The sequence below is a fragment of the Drosophila mauritiana genome, chromosome X (genome assembly GCF_004382145.1).
Source record: "Drosophila mauritiana strain mau12 chromosome X, ASM438214v1, whole genome shotgun sequence".
Classification (NCBI taxonomy): domain Eukaryota; kingdom Metazoa; phylum Arthropoda; class Insecta; order Diptera; family Drosophilidae; genus Drosophila; species Drosophila mauritiana.
Genome location: NC_046672.1, coordinates 13,065,676 through 13,087,553, shown reverse-complemented (window position 1 = coordinate 13,087,553; position 21,878 = coordinate 13,065,676). Strand labels below are relative to the sequence as shown.

Here is a 21,878-nt window from a genome sequence, read left to right as displayed (position 1 = left end):
ATTAAATTATTTAATTCAGCTTATGTAATAACATTAAACTTGGGATTCCAATATCTTGATCACAACGTAGTCGAAAATATCGATACTTAGCTATCATTGGTACTATATACGAAATAAAATGTCAGTCGGCGAAATGATATTACCATGTGATATACAGTGCATTTTCGATACACTCAATTATATTAGAAATTCGATTTGGTGCTTTTATTTAGGTTCACTGATAAAATAAAATCAACAAGCCATATTAATCGATGTTCCAAGAGATTCATCGTATTTCCGATTCTACGACCACATCGATAGCATCGAATAGATATCGATGTGGTTCCAGCTCTAATAGTCGTGGAATTCGGAACATTAATTTGTATTTTTTGCGTCGCGTCGCCCCAGAAAGTCCAATCCAACAGCAAATCGCGCGTTTTCCAAAGAATAACCCCGAAAAATTCGAAAATAATAATTTTCTTGTTTTTTTTTCTGTTTTCCTGCGGCAAAAATTCCCATTTTTTTTCGTAACATCAAAACAACAACAACAAGAAAAGTGCGTGCGCGTGCAGAAGCGAAAAAAACCGAATAAATTGTGGGCGAATCAACAAGCAAAAGAAAATGAGCGATGATGAGGAGAAGAGGCAAAAAAAGCAGAGGCAGTTGTCGTAGTACTAGTACCAAAAAGAAACTGCGAAAACTGCTAAAGTGACAAAAATAACAACAACAAGTAACGAAAGAGAAAAGCAAAAGAGGGTAAAAAGAAAGAAGGCGAATAAAAATTAAGCGCAAAAATATACGTCTACAAAAAAGCAGCAGCAGCAACAACTACACAAAAATTAACTTAAAAAAGTCGTGAATTCATCGTTCAGTATATATATATTATATATATCAACACAGACACACATACAAAGAGTGAGAGCGAGAGAGCGCGTTATTTATTTTATATTTTCGTTAATCATTTTTCGCATTTTGTGAAACAAGTTGGAAAAGCGACAATACAAAACACAACAACAGCAACAACAATAGCAGCAGTAAGCAGTTTGCACCACTTGGAAGAGGTATTTATGTTTGTTTGTTTGTCTTTGCCCCGTGTATTCTTATTAGCAGCTGAATAGAGAGAGGGAGGAGGCACAGCATGTTCTTATTAGATCAGCCAGACTTCTTTTTCGTCTGTCTTGCTCCTCACTCGATTCGCCGTTATTTATGTAACAAGTGTGTGCGTGCTAAATGAAGTGCTCGCGCTCTCTTCTTCCCCCCTCTCTTCAGTCGGTTTCTGTTGCTCTCTCGCTCGCTCGCACTCTTTGCATTTGATGATTTGATTTTGTTCACTTAGTAAAGTTGCTGTAAATGTGGCTGCCACCCAAAAAAAAATATATAAAAAAACAAGAATAAGAACAACAAAAAGCAAATGAAGCAAAAATAAATAATAAAAGCTCCACCGCAAAGCGCATTGAACTGGTTTATGTTGTGCTCGCTTCTTCTGCTCTCCTCCTTCTTCCTTTGCTCTATGTCTCCTCTTCTACTTCTGCTTCTTCTCTCTTCTTGGTTATCAACATGATGCCAGAAAAAAAAATATATAAAACAGTAACAAGAACAACAACAACCATAAAGGCAACGGCCACAGAATGGAATTTGCGGATCTTTTGTTGTTGTTTCGTTTGCTTTGAGCCGAACTTCTCATTCTTCTTCGCGATCTCCCTTCGCCTGCCCCTCTTGGACATTTGTTCTCCTTTTTATTCATTTACCCAACTACAGTGAGCACCCATTAAGCGAAGTCTTTGTTTATCCATTATTTTGAATATCAAATTTGTAGTAGAATTATCTTAAAATAATTCCATTTTGTAATGGTTTTTAATTTTATAATTTTAACGAAATTTAACCCACAGCATTTGTTTTTCTTCATGATTTAAGTGCCTCTGTCGTCTCAGTGGAAAACACGCATTTCTAGCTCACAATGCAACCCACTGATGACTATAATTAATTTAATATGACTGGCCACGATAAATAGAGGCTGCCAACTTACTCTTCTAGCTACACGCCGCCCCTCAAATTAATTTGTTTATGCTGTATATTAAATTTAAGGCGGAGGAAAGTTTTCTTTTTGAACTTAGCAACAACAGAGATGCGAATTTACAAGTTAAAGTTATTGCTCGTGGCTACAATTTTATTTTACCACAATACCAGTGTGACCTTGCTTGTGTATTTTCTTGCATTTATGTATATTTCTTAATTAACTTAATTCTATTAAAGTCTGGTCTTTAATTTACTCTGGTTTGATCTATTGTCCCGGCATTATTGTCTATTGTTTTAATAGGGAAATGCACAAGAGAAGCTCAAACCACACAGTTAATTTCTTTGTTTTTGATTGGCTTTTTTTGTGATTCATTGTTTGGCTTAATTGAAACTCCCGCAAGATGACAATGTGGTAATTACATCATATTTTTTACCTTACGTATACATATGTACGTATAACCAAATGTTTCCCGCCAATTAAATTTACCGAACTCAATTTATAAAAACTGTTTTATTTTTTTATTTTTGTTACCGTTGTTTACGAGTTTGATGGTATCCTTCCTCCTTTGATTCTTTAATTCCATGTGACTTTATGAAATTAATTGCTTGAATTATTTATGAATATAGTCGCATGGTTTTGTACATACTTAATTGGAACCGATTTAACGGTAATTTATTTACAATGCAATTTCTGCCATTTGGTTTTCTGGTTGCTGGTAGCTTTTGTTCTATTTGCTCGTGTAATTAGTGAACGGAAATTGTTTCGTGCGTCACATATGTACGCATATGTAAGTGTATGTGTATGTGTGTGTGTGTGTGTGCGTGGTGTTTGTGAAGGTCAATGGGGCAACTTGTTATCTTTCCTTTTTTTTAAATTTATTTGATCGACCACGCCCCCAAAGAGGCGCACCTAGATAGAACATTTAAATTATTTCCGATCAGTAAAAATTCCCCTATCAAGTGCTTTCGACTGTAAACAAACCAAAAATAAAAACAAGAAGAGACGAGACGAGAGAAACAAACAAGAATTCATTTTTACATATGTACATATCATTATCGGAGTTCCGAAAATGACAACAAAAATTTTCCAAAAAATTCTTGCCTTATCAGGCACTTGTTTTTCGGTTTATTTTTCCATGTTTATCTCTTTCTGCGAATTTATTTTGAATGAAATTTTTGTTTTGAGGTCTCTGACAGAATTATTCTCATATTGAAAACATGCACACACACACACATACATTAATACATATGCATTTATGTGCAATCTGCTATTTGTGTTTGTTTAAGGAAGTGCGGCATTTCCCCATGGGAAAAGATTCTTAACCAAATGACTCAGAATCATAAAGTTGAGATAAAACGGATCTTTAAGTTTTAAGATTATAACGAACAAGTGGTTCTCATATTGTGTTAAATTGCCTTTGCTTTATAACATTATTGAGAAAGAAAAATTCATGTTGGTTGTAGATCAGTGTCGACTTCAAAGGATTTTATGTAAATCTATTTCTTTTTGTTTTTTTTTTTTAGTATTTATGATTGATGGGGGACTAGATGTTGCACGGGCTACAAGACTCTTCTACTAGATCATAAAGCAAATCTCTGTGAAAATGTTCGAATTAATTTTTTTTGCATATTGTTTAATTTGTTTTTCTGATTTGTTGCAGGTTCCGCCCTCCCCAAATTCCATATGCAAAATGTCTAGTCCCGACGATAGAATACCAATACACGGTAAGTGGGAAATAAGGACCCTGGAAAATCCTAGAAAATCCTATGCCCCTGTTTCATAGTTAAATTGGGTTTTAGTTTAGGGCTGTATTATTGTGTGGTTATTATATGAAATTATACTCCACATTGTGGGCTGTGTTCGTATATAACCTGCATATAGCTGTAGCTATGGCTATAGCATTAACAACATTCAAAATACATAACTCAAAATGTACACAGACCAGGCACGCACACATGCTCAAACAAAAGCTTACACAGTACGCGTGGGTGTGTGTTCGTGTGCTAGTGTGTGTTGCCTTCCAAAAATAACTGTAATAAGCACATACACAAAAGCGGGCCAGAACAGCGCTGTCAATGGATGATGCACATTGGTCGAAAGCTGGCGAATAACGGTATATAAAGCCGGAGGCGAACTGGTTGGGAACTATAAGGCAGTGCTCTTCGAATTGCCCAAGCTGGTCACACTAAACGAAGTTGGAAGGTAACCACTGATATTAGATGTTATTGCTACAAGTCTTAAGCCAAAGAATCAGTTCGGCTTTTCCCATTCACTATTTTATTGATTTAAGCCATTCAGCCTGCAAGAATGTAGACAAATGTTTAGGCGCCCTATTTAGGTCGAGAACAATGGCTCAAACTATTCACTAAATAATCAACTTTCAATTTCCATTGTATATTAGTTCCATGTGGCAGATGGTGTATCCAAATTTTGAGGAACACAAAGCACTTCTCTCCATCTCGAGAGCAACTTCTTTGCCAGCTGTCAATCAAATCAGTTAAATATTTGCACAGCTTGAACCACTGTGCGTTTGTTGCTCCTCTCATTCGGCCGAAATGTGGGGGGGTTCAATGGGGGGTGGTGGCTCTGTACAGTGGGATCTACTAACTTTTGTCCCGGGCAGGCCCAGACCAACAACAAGAACATTGTCCATGGTCGTCAACGTTGCTTTCGTCTCTTTCACGGCAAACAGAACTGAACTGAACTGAATAGATATAGATGGGTGGAAATTGGGGGGTGCTTGGGATTAATTTTCACCAGAGCTGACGCATTTCCCACGTTAAAGTGAAGCAGTTACTACAGAAGAATAGCATGGTATATAAATCTTTTGTGGAACATATTCTTATCAGCGGCTAATATTACATATTTAACTCATTAAAAGCTTGGGTTTATTATAAATATCCCAAGTGTTCTTACTTTTGAATAAATACAAAATTATTCCTAAACATTAGCTAAAGATAATGTTAGCATCTTAACAATGATTAAATAAAATGTATTATTTGTTAACTTAAAGCGAATCTTGCTTCAGTTCAAAACTATGATAAGTGGGAGTACTTGTGTTGTTTTCATGCAAATGTTTTCAGCTAGTTTTCCTAAGTAGCCGATAATAGCCAACTGCACAGCACTTATCTCGGTCGTTTTTCTTTTTGGCCATCCATCGAAACCACTGCCAATGCCAAGCACGTGGATGGACTGGAAAATGGGTGGCGAAAGTGGGTGGGGCAGAAGGAGAGAAAGCGGGTGGCCGAATAGGCAGTGGGTGGGCTGGGCGGCCTCGTTGGTGGGTGGGTCGTCGAGATGGTTTGGAGCCCCGTAATCTTCGCTTCGTGCTCAGCTCTCTCGCTCCACGATTCTCGTGCTCGTTGCTGCTCTCCCCGTCTGTTTGTTTGCAACAGCCAAAAAGAAAAACATTCGTTTATCGATTTTCGTCTATTTTTAGACACAAAAGCAACGGCAACAACATTTACTTGCCTTTCAAATGGATGGTGTAAGTGTGTGTGTGTGTGTGTGTGTGTGTGTGTGTGGACTGTTGACTGACGGCCGGACCCGGAGACCGAGCGACCCGTAAAGCCCATGAAACCCGGAGACCCGGGCCACGTCTTTCCTCCTCTCCTATTTTGTTTTGGATTTTTTTCCCCCACCCCATTTTGTGTTTGCCACGTGCAATCTGCGAACAAGTCCGGGGATTCCGGGCATTCTCTACTGCTCCCTAACCATTTTCCAATGCCTCACCAGGATATGGGTTTAATTGCTGTGGGGGAGGGGGGAGGGGGAGGGGCAAGGCCGGAGAGTGAGAGTGAGGCACTTTCCCCGTCGTCCACGTCCAGCTGTTTGACATCGATATGCCATTAGAAATTCACGAAAATTACATTTCCCTTGGAACGGGCGGTAAGTGGGTGGTGGAAAATCGTTGCATTAATTATTAGGAAGTGTTGCCATTGCCCTGGTTAATAGCCACTCTACTAATCTACTTATTCAACCGGATATAGAGCATGCAAATTTTGCAAGGTCAAGGGTCGACTTAAAATTAGCTCAACTTAGAAAATTAGTGATCTAATAATAACAACGTTTAAAACCAGGCATATCTACACACGGCATTTGGCATAACTCAATTATGTTTGATTGAGTAAATTTAACGCAATTTGTTGTCCAAGGTCTTGTGAAAAGTTCTTTTAGTTTTTCATCAATAATAAAGAGTCTATAAAACCTAACATATTCAAAAATCCACACAACTAATTAGATTAATTCCAATTTATTAATTATGAACTACAATCAAGTAAATTTATTTTCTTTAGTAAGCTTCTTAAATTGTAAACTCTTCTATACAGAATATGATAAATTAACATATATATCTACGCAGTTTTCTTTAATATGTCTACTCGAATATTCTTTCCCGAATATTTCCTGCGATTAATAGTGTTTTCCGTATTGTGTTGGCATTCTTTTGATATTAAACATTTGAGGAATAATAATTATATATAGAAATTAATTGCCCAGCTTTGCATTTTGCAGCATGTGGGTCAGAAATTGATTGTCTAAGACGCAATAAGTGAAAAGTTTTTACCTTTCTGCTATTGTTACTCTTCTTTCTCATTCAATGTGAAACACGCAGCACCTGCAAGAAGGTCATGCCCGACCCTCCCCATCTCCACCATTCGCCACCTCATCCACAAAAAAAAAAAAAAAAAAAAGAAAAAAAATTGGAAGTAGTGGTAAAAAGAAAAAAACCCTCACCTATTTTGTTTCCTCCGGTGCCAGTGGAACATTTATTGTAATGGCATTCCAAGAATAAAACTTGCTTCGCCGTTTGGGCTCTGTGTGTGTCTCAGTGTGTTTGAGCTGTTATATAAAATCGTTAGGGCTTATGTATCGCCCTTGTAACACCAACCACCCCCCCCTCCCTAACCCGCAGTCCAACCCACCAACCTGCCATACACCCAAAACCCCCCACCTCAAAACCTCGCCACGCCACTGTCTTCACTGTGGGGTAATCATATCGAAAGCAGCGTCGCTGCGTTATTTATTCATTTCATTCACCCACAGTACTACAATACTACAGTGTACTAGTCGATGGAGAGAATAGTGTACCTTGTAGGTTCTGCATTTTGCCACAAATTGGATGAGTCATTTCAGGAAATAGATCTAGCAGTTCTTTTGTGCCAGGATTGCAAGCGAATAACTAACTATGTAGTTAAATCGATACTATTCGAAATGTAAACTTCACCTAAATTTTGAAACCTAATTGACCAAAGTACTTAATTTTTCATAGTGAAGTAGTACTTCATTTTTCATAGTGAAGTAGTACTTCATTTTTCATAATGAAGTTAAGTAAGTTAGTGTCGATGGATTTCTAAACGTAACCTATTAGTAAGTGTAACTACCAAACAACAGTTTGATATTGTTATTGCCACTGCCTTTTGACTTTTCAATTCGTCAAGGTAAACCCATAAAATTGGGGTGTTTTCATGTTTTGGGGGGATTTTTTGTATAAGTTTTAAGTGGTGTAGTAGCCTAGAACTTTACGAAGCAACACAAAAAAAAAAAAAAAAAAAACAGAAAACAAGGAGAACGTTTTGTCGGCGTTCGCATTTTTTTCTTGTTGGCGTGGCCCAAAAGTTTAGCTGTTGTTGTTTCTATTTTTAGAATGCGCGCGCTGGAAATTTACCCACACAATACAAATGCAAAGGCACACACATACACACACACACTCACGGAAACCTTGCTATCACTCAAAACAAACTTATTGAGGAAGGAAGAAGAGAGAGAAAGAGTGAGAGAGAGCGAGAGGAGTGGGTGGTTGGGTGTTGCAGGGGGCGGGGTGAATATCAAGCTGCTCTCTCGTTCTCACTCTCTGTTGTTGTCGTATCAATTTCCAATTGAATTTCAGTTTCAATTTCAATGACAGCAGTGCCCCCTCCATAAAATTTTATACCGCTTTTCTTCTTCTTCTTTTTCTGTTCCCCTCCACCTTTCTGTTTTGCGGCCACACACATACACGTGCTTTTGTTTTTGTTGTGCCATTTGGTTGCCTGGTTTCTATGTCAACACACAAATTGACCTTGAAGTTGAAAAAACAAAAAAATGTCCAGAAGGGGAGTTTCTTGTTAGTGGGAGGAAGACAGACAGAATCGGAGAGGGGCAGAGAATGAAAGAGTGGGAGCGCGCTACGCATTTACTTTTATTTAAACGGCATTGCCAAAAAAGAGCAAAAACAGCTCATTGCAAGCCACTCTCTCCCTATCGCTCTCCCACCCAATGCACCTGCACTGCACGCTGGCTATCTTATTCCATCTTTCATCCTGTAATTCTTTGGTAGGGCAAGCATTATGGGCTTACAAATACCCTACAAGTATGCCAAGTGGAAATTGTACTGAGTAAAATTTTCTGGTTTATTTTTTATTTATACTTAGCGAAAGAGAATCACATAGTCGTCATTGCTCTTGATATTTTCTTTCATTTCGCATGAAATTTCAATTTCGTCTTCACGTTTTAAGTTCACACGACACAGTGCACAAATGTACATACATATACACATATGCAATGTCGGTTGTGTTTTTGTTTTCCTTGTTATTTTATCTTGTTTCACATTTTGCACTTGCTTTTCTGAGCTTTGTGCAATATGCACTGCTGTTATTTCAGTGCCTGTAGTTGTAGTTGCAGTATCTGTGTGTGTTGCCACTTCTAAATATACTCCCCAAAGCCATGCACGATTTATAAAGGCGGCTATAAATAGAACGGCAAAGCAGAGCGGCAAGCAGCGCAGCAAGCAGCGCAGCAGGTCACGGCCTGTTCAGTTAGATATGCACCGGCACACACACACTTGCAGACACGCCCACAGCAGCGGCCACAATGATAGTGACCAGCCTGAAGGCCTAAAAATTTATGAGCATGGAATAATAACAATTTCTTTGGGAATCACAATATTTTATTGGGTTACATTCATACATGCAAATATAAATGTATTATTCTATTTGATTGGATACAATTTATTTAGATTTATATGTTGCATATGTACATAAATACTTACAAACGTATGTATGTATGTACATTACAAATTATGCACATGCGTTTCTACTTTTGTTTTGTTGCTGATTTTGGGCTTTGCTCTTTGTTGTTCTATTTTTAGCATCGTCACATAGCCCAATATTCAATTGGAATCAATTTCTAGACCAAAAAAAAAAACTCGACTTTGCTGATTAGATCAACACTGTATAGCAAAATAGAGAGAGAGAGAGCGAGAAAATCGTAGAGAAGAATCATTACTAATAGGACTTTACGGTTAGTCATCTCTGCATTCTTATTGGCGCGCAATTAGTCCAGTGAAAGAAATATTCCCGCTCTTTCTCTCTTTCTCCTCTCTCCTCTGCAAAAATTTATCAATGAAATATTTTTCAACCGATTTTTCGTGATTTTCCCAACGCTTTTTTATCATTTTTTCCGGGGTAGCAGTAAATCATATTGAGAAAGAGAGGAAGAAATAAAAGTTATGTTAGGCGTCACGTGCGACAAAATAACAAGAAAAGGCTGATGTAAATGTCTAGAGGAAATCGTTGTAATCACTGTTAGCATATACTGTACAAGGTTACTAAAAATAGTCGATGCACTGAGAAAAAAAATGTCAGTTCCGTATATCAATCCAATCAAGTGCTGTATAAAAAGTGTATTTTATATTGTCGTTTTACATTTCTTATAAATGCATATATTTTTTTATATAAAGGTGTACATTTTGTGAATAAAAATGTTTGATACATTTCTGCTATGTGTACACACACATACATTTAAAGACACCATCTATCGGGATCCAACGCGTTGACTAAATACGTTTTAGATTTATTTTTAAAAGCGTCTGATAAGCGAGGCCTTATCTACATAATCGGTACGGAGAGCGAGTCACACCTCCTCCAGATCTAAATATATACATATGTGTATATACTTATACTTATGTACATATATAGTATTTATACCAATCTATATCCCTCTCCAAAACGATTCAATTTCGCTCGCTCAGTTGTGTGTTTACATTGTCAATTCGCAGATCTGCCATCAGAAGCCGGAAGCGATGAGCGATTGCTGCACATAACGCCGGCCACTCTGACATTGGACTTCAAGCCCCATCCCGCCGTGGATATCGATCAGCAGATCATGGAGGTGAGTGTACCCCCACATCGATTGGAAGCCCCCAAATCGAGGGTTTCGTGATGAAATAGCCACCTATGTGTACATACGTATGTAGGTTGTTTCACATACATCATACATCACATCAAATCATTTGAAGAACCAGAATGTTAATCAAATCATTGGAACATAACAAAACTGGTTTTGATTGAAATATTTGCATATGACGTTACGTAGTTTAAGGAGTGATTTCGAAATTAGATCATATGGATCGTTGTTTCCATGGGAAGATATAGAAATAAAGTCAACGGGGTTATCAATATTTCAGAACGCGTTGTGGTTATATTATCGTCATTATAATCGTCATTAGCTAATTTTTTATAATGTTTGGGTGACTAAAACATTACAGTTATTTTGGAATTTATTTTTACTATTTGTTACTGTATTTTGTATTTCACACTAATATATAGTTAATCTAAAATTTGGTTGAAACATACATAAGTAGATTTATGAGTACCGAATTCAGAAATTCTGTAATTCTGAAACCATATTTCAAATCGCTGACCAGCTTTTTTGGTCCAGTCTCTCCAGCTGGTTTTTTCATATTTCCCCTGTTTCTTTCATCTTGTTTTATTTTTGTTGAGCTTTTTCGCCTTCCGCTTTATTTATACATTATTCGCCTGGCTATTCTCTCTTGTATAAGTGTGTGTGTGTGCTGTGTGCGTGTGCGTGTGTGTGAGTGCCCATGCGATGCTGCTCCTCTTGTTGGGAGTCTAAATTTAAATGCGTGTACAACTTAATGATTCTATATTTATTGTGTTCACTACGAAAATATGTATGAGTTTTTGCGCATTTTTTAAATAAAATCCTCTAAAAATAGACTGAAACCGAGTCAAGAGAGCCGCAGAGAGAAATGTCGGAGAAGATATGCCAGTGCAGAGGATATGCAGGTATCCCTGGCTATAATGGACAATATGTGGTTTTCAAAATGTGCTGAGTTATAGTTATACATGAGTATATATGATATGAGTTATACATGATATGGGGATTTATTGACGATTTTACGAGATCAATTTTTGAGTAAGTCGGATTTTAAATCCGGTACTAGCGGGTGCTTACTGTACCGCGCCAAAGTGATTGCCTTCTGCTTTGTGTCTCTCCGAGTTGGGCCCACTGTAGCCGGGCATGATGGCCAGCATGTGCATCGGGGCCCACCTGCTCAATCCCCCCCCCCCCCCCCCTTTGCCCCTTCGATCCCGCTGCTCCACCTGCCACGCCCCTTCGCCCCAACGTCCCCGTGCTTTGTGGGCCGCTTTTGCTTCTTCTTGCTCGTATTTCTGGTACTGCCTGCATTCAATTTATAGTCTCGGGGATTTATTTATGCCTCGATTTTTGGCTGCAGTTTGCCTTCTTATTTTTGTCGTAATTTGTGCCTTTTTTTTTGTGTGTGTGTTTTGTTTTTTTTTCTCGTCGCATTTCGTTTGTTTTGTTTTCGTTTGAAAACTTTATTTTTAGCGTTTAAGAGCATTTTATATGCAGCTTATGTTCGGCGTGTTGTGCTTCTTCTTCAGCCTGCCACACCCCGCCGCCCACAGTTTCTTTTTAGTCTCAGTCTATACACGGAAAGAAATTAGACGTTTAATCATAAGATATATATATATTTTTTTCTAATTGTCTTAAAACTTTTAGTTCAAACGTAGGTCGGTATAGTTCAAAATTCTATAGCCAAGAAAAATAAAAAATAAAATTAAAAAATGTATAAAATTATATTATTCAATACCTTTTAATTATAATATTTAATGCAATGCCATATTTAGCGGTTGATTATCGCATTCTTTTTTTTTTTTTAAATGATTAATTTTTTTTTTCTGTGCATTTTGCCCATTTTCATCCGATTTGAGAGCTGCCTTGGTTTTTCATCAACGCGTTCGCCGTTTTGTTATTTTCGGTTTTTTCGTTTGAATTTATTTTTGTTCTTTTATAAACTCTGCGGGCTCTATTTTTAAAAAGAACACACAAAAACACTTGGCTGGTTGGATCACGCACACACACTCACAATTGCCAATCAGTGAAAATGTTTTATTGAATTCCTCAGACTATTTTCCTTAAGCATTTTGTGTTCTGTTTTCGTTTTCCGTTTTTCGGTGGCACGAGCAAAATGCAAATTAGCAAAAATTGATGGGGGGAGTGGGTGGCAAGGTGGGTGGTGGCAGCTCTTTCTTTGTGGGAGGGTTGACAAGATCTTAATGAAGATGATCCAATGATCTTTGATCTTCGCACACAAATTAGGCAAGAATAGTTTTGAATTTTTGGGGTAAGAGAACTAGAAGATTGGAATTCGATGGCGATGGGAAGCAAGATTTATAGAACAAAGATAAGAAGTTCCTAAACTATACCATATACTTTTACCAATTATAATCCAGTTGCTAGCAATAAAATTTAAATCTATGTACGTACATTGTATCTGTTTCTCTAAATAATTGCAAAATTTATGACATAATATGGTTATAACGTGTTTCTGATTTCAATCATTTGCAACTTTAATTATCCATCCACTTGGAAATCAAAACAATCTAAGAATAGATCATCAAGCTGTGATCGATTACTAATGCGATTCCAATGAATCTATTTTCCTTTCAAATATCCGGAAATTCGTCGTTTACACGTGGATGATCATGTAGTTAGTTAGTTATAGACAATGCATTTTTTTCGCTTTAATTTAATTTGTATTTGTGTCTCCGCCCTTTTTCGTATTTAATCTTATTTTTATGCCCGCTGCGAACCGCAGTGCTTCTATTTATATGGGCGTGCCTGTGTGTTGTCTTTTGCCCCGCTATAATTATAGCGCAGGTATTTATAATTATAGCATCGGCCATAGCAACTGGCGAATGTTGTGCAAGCGGGCGTCGCTGCAGGGGGTGGTGGGTGCCTCGTTGAAGGGGGTGGGTATAGGGGGGTTGGGGAGATTGCAGTTTCCTAGAAATCGATGTGGCATATGGTAAAGATTCTGCTTCTGCACGGAACACAAAATGAAGTCCTCTTTTGGCTGATGTGAAAATAGCCCTTTGGTCCATCGTCCATTTTCTATTTTGGTAATTGTGGCTAAAAAAATAGTTATCTGTATATTATATTTCTTCATTTCAAATTTATCTCAACCAACTGGTTAAATTTCCAAAGAATACTTTCCTAATATAAGATAAAAACGTATCTGCATGTATAAAATCTTGTATTAATTGGGTTTTTTTTTTAACCTTTTAAATTGATTAATCTAATTTGGTATCTTTGTGATATTCATTTGCCTGAAACTTACGCAATATCAATTGCAGTTCGATTTTGTGCAGTGTAAGATGCGATTGTTGATATGTTTGAGTAATGATGTTGTTGACGGTTCTCTATCGCAGAAGCCAAACGCCCATTTGTCTACCCAAGTTTTGCGCTCTCTACGACTTTCCCTTTCTCCGTTCTCCGTTCTCCGTTCATCGTTCTCCGTGCTGCTTACCCCTTTCTTCATCGCTCTTCCGCTTTGTGCTCTTCTGCGCTCTTTCTCAGCCATTCACATCCACATTCACAGCCATCGTAACAGTTTCGAAATTTGTGTTTATATTTGATTTTTTCGCCAGTTGGGCCAGTCGGCCGAGTGAAACTGAAATGAAAGCGCCTCCCTCATTTCCCAGCGAATGCCGAGGCCAAAGCGAACGCGCCAAATACCAAAGAAAAAATACAAAATATTGCAAAAAAAAATATTAAATAAATAAATAGTAAAAATCACAAAAAATAAAGTGAAAAACATTGAAAAACCAAAACAACATTCAACGTTAGAGACCAAACACGCAATTTTCGGAAATCCAACAAAGTTTATAATCAAATATCGAAAGCAAACAGCCGAAAACTACAAAAAACAAAGAAATCTATGAAAGAGAAACCAAAGTGGCAACAGAAACCAAAGATTATTTATTGAGTGAAGTAAGCTGAAAAGTGAGAACGCCGTCTTTTCCACCTGAAATTCACATTTAAACAAGGCAGACCAAATAAAAACAAGAGATAAACATCATTTGCTTTATTTATTTATGTATTTTCCGCTTATTTTTGCATGTGTGACTGCGTGGGGGGTGACACACACTCACACACCCGCACACACTCACAGAGTGAAAAGTAGAGAGTGGAAGGCATATTGCTAAGGTCATGGGAAATATGCAAATATTATGACACATCCATCCACACACAAGTGATCAGAAAGATAGAAAACCAAAATAACCAAACACAAAATTATATTCCGTGAAAATTTGCAAATTAATCGAACGTTAGTTATCGATGATCGGCAACTTTTGATCGCCATTTGTACATATTGTGTTGGGATTAGGAGGAAACTGGCAAATATAATGACAAATTCAAAAAGCACATGTTTTTATATTTATCTATGCTATGAAAACCAATAAAATCATAGAAACATATAATTTAATACATTTCTCTTGCGTCAATCGAAGATGTGGTATCGGTCATCGGCGCAATTTAAAATAAAATCGATAGATTTAAAGCAAGATAATGTTTAGCTTAGTGGAAAATAGTGTTTAATTCAAGATTTGATTTGCATTCACGTACAAATCGTTTTTCAGTTTGATTGTTTGTCTGTACGTTGACGGCCGACAAGCAAAAGAAGTTCGTGTGCGTCACGTTTCCTTTCAAATTGGTTGTGTAAATTTCATCCGAACACTCTAATTAATTGTAAGATTTGTTAATACTATTTGTTGTTCTGCTTTGCAGCTCAAGAAGAGCCAGGAGCTGCAAAAGCAGCGGCTTATCAACTCGTTTCAGGAGCAATCGAAGCAAATGGAATTGGAGCATAAACTCCAACTGGAGCACAAGTATCAAGTGAGTAGTCGATGCGATATGCAGCTGAGTTTAGCTGTTCGACAAGTCGTTTTGTTGCTATTGCTGCTAGTTATTCGATTTAGTTTTGCTCGTCTTTATAAATAATAATAATCATAATAATAATAATAATGATGATGATGATGACGACGATGATAGTGTGATGGCTATGTCTATGGCAGTGTGGGGGCGTCAGAAACAAAAGTGAAAAACAAAAATGAGAAATAAATAAATCACAACAGACGGACTAAGTAAAAGAGAATTGAAATGAAATGAAATGAAATTATATATATATGTATGGTAGGTAGTATATGTATGTACATATACATACATTATATTATCGTGCCGGAAGTGTCGGAAGCGGCTTGTGCGATGACTAAGGCCATCATCGTTAACACTCTGTATTTCTATATAGCCATGTCGCCACAGGTCTTTAATGTTCCAGAAAACGTCTATTTCGCCAGACACTCACATATGTACATATATACATCAAACTATATCGTTATTGCAGCTATATTTCGAATTAGTCATTGTATCTTTATAACTTTGAGATGCGCATAGATAAATCAGAATTTGGGATAAGTAATTGCCTTAGTATCAATACAAACTATCTGCATTTGAGATTTATTCACTAGCAGCAGCAACAACAATCGAACTTGGCTCTATTAACTTAACTATTGCTCCACCCCCCTCTCCGCCACCACGATAAGAAACAACCAACAAACAAACGATTCTCTCTCGAACTTATTGTAATTATTCAGTTTGCGGTGAATTCACATGGCGCTTTCCAGGAATTGCGAAACGAGAGCATGGTGACAGCCGCCGCTGCTGCGGCCGCTGCGGTGGCTCAGGAGCAGCATCGCCAGCAGTTGCATCAACAGCAGCAGCAGCATCAGCAACAGCAGCAGCAGCAGCAGCATCAACAGCAGCAGCAGCAACAGGCACGCGGCAGGGATGGCATGAAACTCAAGCAGAACTGTAGTGCCAATGCCAGTCCCGAGGTCAAACAGATTCTCAACGTAAGATATGCGATAATCCCAACTAGCTAGATCCCAATTCCAACGGAGCTCCACTGATCTGTATCCCTCCTAATCCTTTGACAGTGCTTCATCCTGAGCAGGAAGTCGCAGGCGGCGGCTTCGAATGGCACAACGACAACGTCGCCCTACAGGAATCGGTGAGGAATATTGAATATTTGAATATTGAATATTTCAAGGAAATATATTTAAACTTGTGCAATAAATAAGTGAATTGTATCGAAAGAAATTCCTTAGTAACTGAACACAGAGTGCATAACTTAAATAGAAAAATTCCGCAAAATTGTATTTCTAATGGAATTTCGCAAACTTAGAAACCAAGCAGTAATTCCTTGAAAATATATCTTAAAGTGTACCCATTTGCACTCGCGATATATGTACATATATGTATGTATCACTAATAATCCCTAAATATCTGCCCTTGCAGCGGCGTGGTGAAGAGCTCCTCGGGCGAATCCCTCCCAGCTGGAACCGTGACCAGTGCGCATCCGTACAAAATACCTCAGCCGCCGCCCTCACTGCTCAAATATGAATCTGATTTTCCGCTGAGGAAGACAGGTGAGTGAAGTATTGTGTATTGAATGCAATGTTATATTGCCAGCAGGATGAGGATGAGGATGAATCTTTCTCAATCCCAGTCCGCAAACCGAATCGCAGTGAATGAAAAGCTCTTGCCGCCTGAGTTTCATATTCGTTTCCTTTTTTTTTGCCTGTAACTTCGACTTATTGTCTAACCGCTAAAAGCAAAAAGAGTTGCAAAAAGATAAGGGGCAGAGGCAACGAATTTTGCGTTAAATTGGCAGATAAAAATATATACTTTTTGTTGGGTCACGTAACCAAATTGCCACAGGATGAATTGTTTAGATAAATTCCGTTGGATAATGGCTGCATACAATGGGGTTCGTTCGGATTGGGTAAGATTGCATTAGATAAGAGGTTTGCTTAGGTTTGAGTTCAGTTAGGACACAGTTCATTCATAACAAGCGTGGGGTTATTCAACGCAGAAAGAGGAACTCTTTAAAAAAAAAGTCTAGAATTAGTTGCAATAACATATGAAACAAGGAGTTTTTAAGTGAAACTAACTAACTGCAGTCAATAAATCCATTCTAAAATTAGGGCTAAGTGAATAGAGATGACATCTCAATAAACGTCATTTAGACGTCAACGTTATTAGTTGAACTGTCAAATAAATTGCGATAGCTGGCAAATGTAGTGTGTAATTAGAAAAAGCAGTTGGGTATCATAAATTTCCTTCACAATTGTCAGGCAATTTATATGATAGATGAAATAACACTTAGGCGAAAATGAAGAGCAATAAGCAGAAGCAGCATGGCTTTCACCTTGAGTTAAACCCCCAAAAATAACTAACTGCAAGTTTGTTTCAAAAGCAGAGCTTGAATTCCACAACCGTGTGTTAGTATATAAGCACAATGCTCTTAACACCCCAAACTAACCCAACACACACGTGTGAACCGCCCCCACCACAGCATCCGAACCGAACCTGCTGAAGATCCGGCTGAAGCAGAGCGTCATCGAGCGCAAGGCCCGCATCGGAGGACCGGCGGGAGCCCGGCGCCACGAACGACTCCTCCAGGCGGCGCAGCGCAGGCAGCAAAAGAACTCGGTTCTCACAAGTACGTATCATCATCATCAACCAGAGCCCATCAGAAATCAGAACTCAAGTCAGATGGCAGTATCGTTTGGATAAAGGGATTAATCACTCCGAGACATTTCCTTTCGAATAAAAGTATTGCAAATATATAGAATAATTGTCAATATCATTAAATATTAAATTTAATCTGTACAGAATAGATCATAATATGATCATCTGATAGTGCTTTCAAACGTTTATAACTTTCCAACTGTTGATCATTGATTGTTTATAACGACAACTATTTTAACTTTTAATAATTGTTATTGTTATCGTTGAATTGTTGTTCTCGCTGTTGTACTTAATGCTGTTGTTCAATTAACCCTTTAAGACGCCGCAACTGACCAACTCGCTAAGCTAACTTAACCCATGCCTCTTAGTTGTGGTTACAATCCTAGTTAATCCATTTTAAACACCTTCAACATCCTCCTTAGACTGCAACAGTACACCGGATTCTGGACCAAATTCGCCGCCCTCGGCAGCCGCGTTGGCGGTGGGCGTGGTCGGTAGCCGTGGATCGCCGACAAGTGCACCCATCCAGGAGGAGAACGAGGAGGGCAGCCAATATCAGCCGGGCCAGAGGAGCAGCATCAACGATTTGCCACTGTTTAGCTCGCCATCGCTGCCGAATATTTCGCTCGGGCGACCGCATTTACCCAACTCGGCGCAGGCGCATGCCCAGGTGAATGCCCAGGTGGCTGCCCAGGCTCAGGCACAGGCCCAGGCACAGGCTCAGGCGCATGCCATGTTCGCGGCACTGGCTGCCGCCCAGGGTGGCTGCGGACAGCCGGGCTACTACAATCCACTGGGCATGGCATTCGTTGGCCGCCAACCAGCACCGCTGGCCATGATTCCGGCCACGGGGATAGCACCGCAGCAACCGTCGCCGGTGGTGCGCAGTGCATCGGCCACCTCGACATCGTCGTCGCAGGCCTCGCTGGTGGGCGATGTGGCGCCGCCGCAGGCCCATGCCGCCTCCACCATTCTGCCCTCGTCGTCGTCCTACATGCAGCAACTGGGCAGTGTGGCCGGTTCGGGTGTTAATCTCCATGCCGCCGCCGTGGCTGCAGCGGCAGCAGCAGCAGCCGCCGCCGGTTCACTGCCACCGACCAATAGCCATGGTCACGGACACGGCTCCCACGCACATCCGCATCCACATGCCCATGGACACGGTCATGGCCATGGCCATGGCCTCTACGCCGGCCACCAGCACAATGTGCCCATCACGGACGCCCAGGTGGCGCAGGTGCATCTGCACAAACAGGGCCACCGGCCGCTGGGACGAACGCAATCGGCACCACTGCCCCTTGGACATCCGATGCTAACCGGAGCTGTGCAGCTGAATGTGGTCCAAACGCACTACGAGAATAGTGAGGTGGGTGAAGACTTTAACCTTTAAATCCAAAGATCCCTTACTAATTTATTTATACTTTTTTTTTTGTTGTTTTGCAAATATTAGGCGGAGCGCCAGGCGTACGAGCACCAGGTGGTGAACCAGAAAGTCCGCCAGACCGTCCTGACTCGCAGCGGAGCTGCTGCAGCAGCCGCTGCTGCCGCCGGCGTGAGTGTGGTGCGTGAGGCACAGCTGAAGGAGGAGGACGACGACTCGGCCGCCGAGGTAATGGACCTCACAGACAAGAAAAAACCGCCGAAGACGGTCCTGACCAGCACGATAGCCACTAGTACGTCCCAGAATCTGCCCGAAGCTTTGGCGGCGGCGGCTTCAGCAGCCGCCTACCGTGCCCCGCACACCGCGTCCAGTAACTCCGCCTCCGCCACAAAGTCCGGTATTAAGCTGCGGGACCAGGAGTATCTGCAACAGCAGCGGGAGCAGCTATTGCTCCTTCAGCAGGAGGAGGAACTGGCGAAGAGCCTAATGCGTCCGCTATCGCGAACGCTTAGTAGTCCACTGGTGCCGCTGGGACCGCATGGTCTTAGTCAGATTCCCGACACTGGACAGCAGCCGGCACCGATAGCCACATCCTCGTCGGCCGATCATATACCGCCCGTGAACCTCTCGCTGCCGCATCGCCAGCACCGCCAGCTAATGAGCACACTATACGCCAGCCAATTGCGTAACCACCAGCCATCGGCGAGTGGTTCACCGCCGCACAAGGTCACCACCGGTTTGGCCTACGATCCGCTCATGCTGAAGCACTCGTGTATTTGCGGAGACAATGCCCAGCATCCGGAGCACAGTGGTCGACTGCAGAGCGTGTGGGCACGGCTGAATGAAACGGATCTGGTGAAGCGTTGCGATCGCCTGCGCGCTCGCAAGGCGACGCAGGAGGAGCTGCAGACTGTGCACACCGAAGCGCATGCCATGCTCTTCGGTTCGAATCAGTGCCAGTTGAGCAGGCCCAAGTTGGAGAACACGTTGTCGGCCAGCTTCGTTCGTTTGTCGTGCGGCGGCTTGGGTGTCGATCTGGATACCACGTGGAATGAGCACCACACGGCCACAGCTGCACGAATGGCTGCCGGTTGTGTTATCGATTTGGCTCTGAAGACGGCCAAGGGTGACCTGCGGAATGGTTTTGCCGTTGTGCGTCCGCCGGGCCATCATGCGGAGGCCAATCTGGCCATGGGCTTTTGTTTCTTCAATTCGATAGCCATTGCGGCCAAGCTGCTCCGTCAGCGGATGCCCGAGGTGCGGCGCATCCTCATCGTCGATTGGGTGAGTTTGATTTTCCAATATAACCCAATTTCCATTTATTGACTAGCTATAAATTACGTTTTCAATGTTATAATTTTGCAGGATGTGCATCACGGCAATGGCACACAGCAAGCATTCTACCAAAGTCCCGACATTCTATATCTTTCCATACATCGACACGATGACGGTAACTTCTTTCCCGGCACAGGTGGACCCACAGAGGTGAGTTTCCCTGATATTTCGCTTCAGCCGTGTCGTAAATAAACATTTTTTTTTGTTTTATAGTGCGGCTCCGGTGCTGGTCTCGGCTTTAACGTGAACATCTCATGGTCTGGGGCACTAAATCCGCCACTGGGCGACGCCGAGTATATCGCTGCATTCCGTACCGTTGTGATGCCCATCGCGCGGAACTTTAATCCGGACATTGTGCTGGTATCCTCCGGCTTTGATGCGGCCACCGGCCATCCGGCACCGCTGGGTGGCTACCATGTCTCTCCGGCTTGCTTTGGGTTTATGACCCGCGAACTCCTTCAGTTGGCCAACGGCAAAGTGGTGCTGGCCCTCGAGGGCGGCTACGATCTGGCCGCCATCTGTGATTCCGCCCAGGAGTGTGTGCGGGCGCTGCTCGGCGATCCCGCTGCTCCCATTGCCAAGGCCGAGCTGGAGCGCCCGCCCTGCCAGAATGCCATCAATACGCTCCAGAAGACGATAGCAATTCAGGTAAATAGGAGAATTTACAATGTTCCGCTGATCACCTAGCTAACTTTTGTTCTTTTTTTGTTGTAGCAAACGCACTGGCCCTGCGTAAGGATGCTGGAGCATACGGTAGGCTTGTCTGCGCTGGAGACGCTCAAGGTGGAGCACGACGAGTCCGAGACGATCAACGCCATGGCTGGCCTCTCGATGCAGTCGATGCACAGGTGGGTTTATGGTCAAGTTTATTAGCTCAGAGTTTTTGTTGGATACTTTGGTGATAACAATGAGTAACTTGTATATTTGTATTTTACAGAACTCTATCCCGCGATGATTCCGAGGAGCCGATGGATCAGGATGAAACCAAATAGAAGGCGATGCAGACGTATTTCGGGGAAGAGGAGGCGGTGGGCGTGGCGAGGTTTTTGTGGACGTGGTAGTGGGAATGGCAGGAGGGCGTGGCCGCAAGCTGCTCAATGCACATTTAGTTATTTGTTGTAGTTGAATTGATTGTTGTTGCTGTTGTTGTTGTGGCGCTCGCTTGCAATTGTTGTCGTTGTCATTGATCGTCTATAGCCACATCTATCTCTCTCACTCGATCGATTATAGCATCCCAACCCCCCGCCCCCCACCACAAAAAAAAAAAAAATGAGAAACATCGAAAATATAGGGGAACATGTCTAAAAGAAGCAGAACAGGGCCTAAAGTTCAAAATGGTGGCTGTGCCTCCAAAAGAAGAAATAATTATAATAATTAGAAAAGAATCCTTTCAAAAAAAGGGAGATTTTATATGAATATATATATATATATGAGTATATATGTAGCATAAGGTCAGAATTTAGTTGTAGAAGTCATCGAGATTTTTTT

General features: G+C 41.0%; 1 protein-coding gene across 6 annotated transcripts; it reads left to right on the top strand.

Moving 5' to 3' along the window:
* Positions 1-322: 322 nt before the first annotated feature.
* On the top strand, positions 323-21,669 carry LOC117148859 (histone deacetylase 4). 6 transcript variants are annotated; one of them, XM_033316524.1, is made up of 14 exons: positions 323-735; positions 3,657-3,720; positions 10,032-10,144; positions 14,873-14,980; positions 15,739-15,996; positions 16,081-16,154; positions 16,442-16,572; positions 17,502-17,648; positions 18,100-19,040; positions 19,125-20,339; positions 20,421-20,540; positions 20,604-21,038; positions 21,105-21,238; positions 21,328-21,669. In XM_033316524.1, the coding sequence occupies exons 2-14, from the start codon at positions 3,687-3,689 to the stop codon at positions 21,380-21,382; spliced, it is 3,765 nt and encodes a 1,254-aa protein (XP_033172415.1). In that variant the 5' UTR covers positions 323-735; positions 3,657-3,686; the 3' UTR covers positions 21,383-21,669. The 6 variants fall into 6 exon arrangements, with proteins under 6 accessions (XP_033172415.1, XP_033172416.1, XP_033172414.1 ...); XM_033316525.1 differs by having other exon boundaries at positions 323-1,040; positions 15,769-15,996; XM_033316523.1 differs by having other exon boundaries at positions 323-1,040.
* The last annotated feature ends 209 nt before the right edge of the window (positions 21,670-21,878 follow it).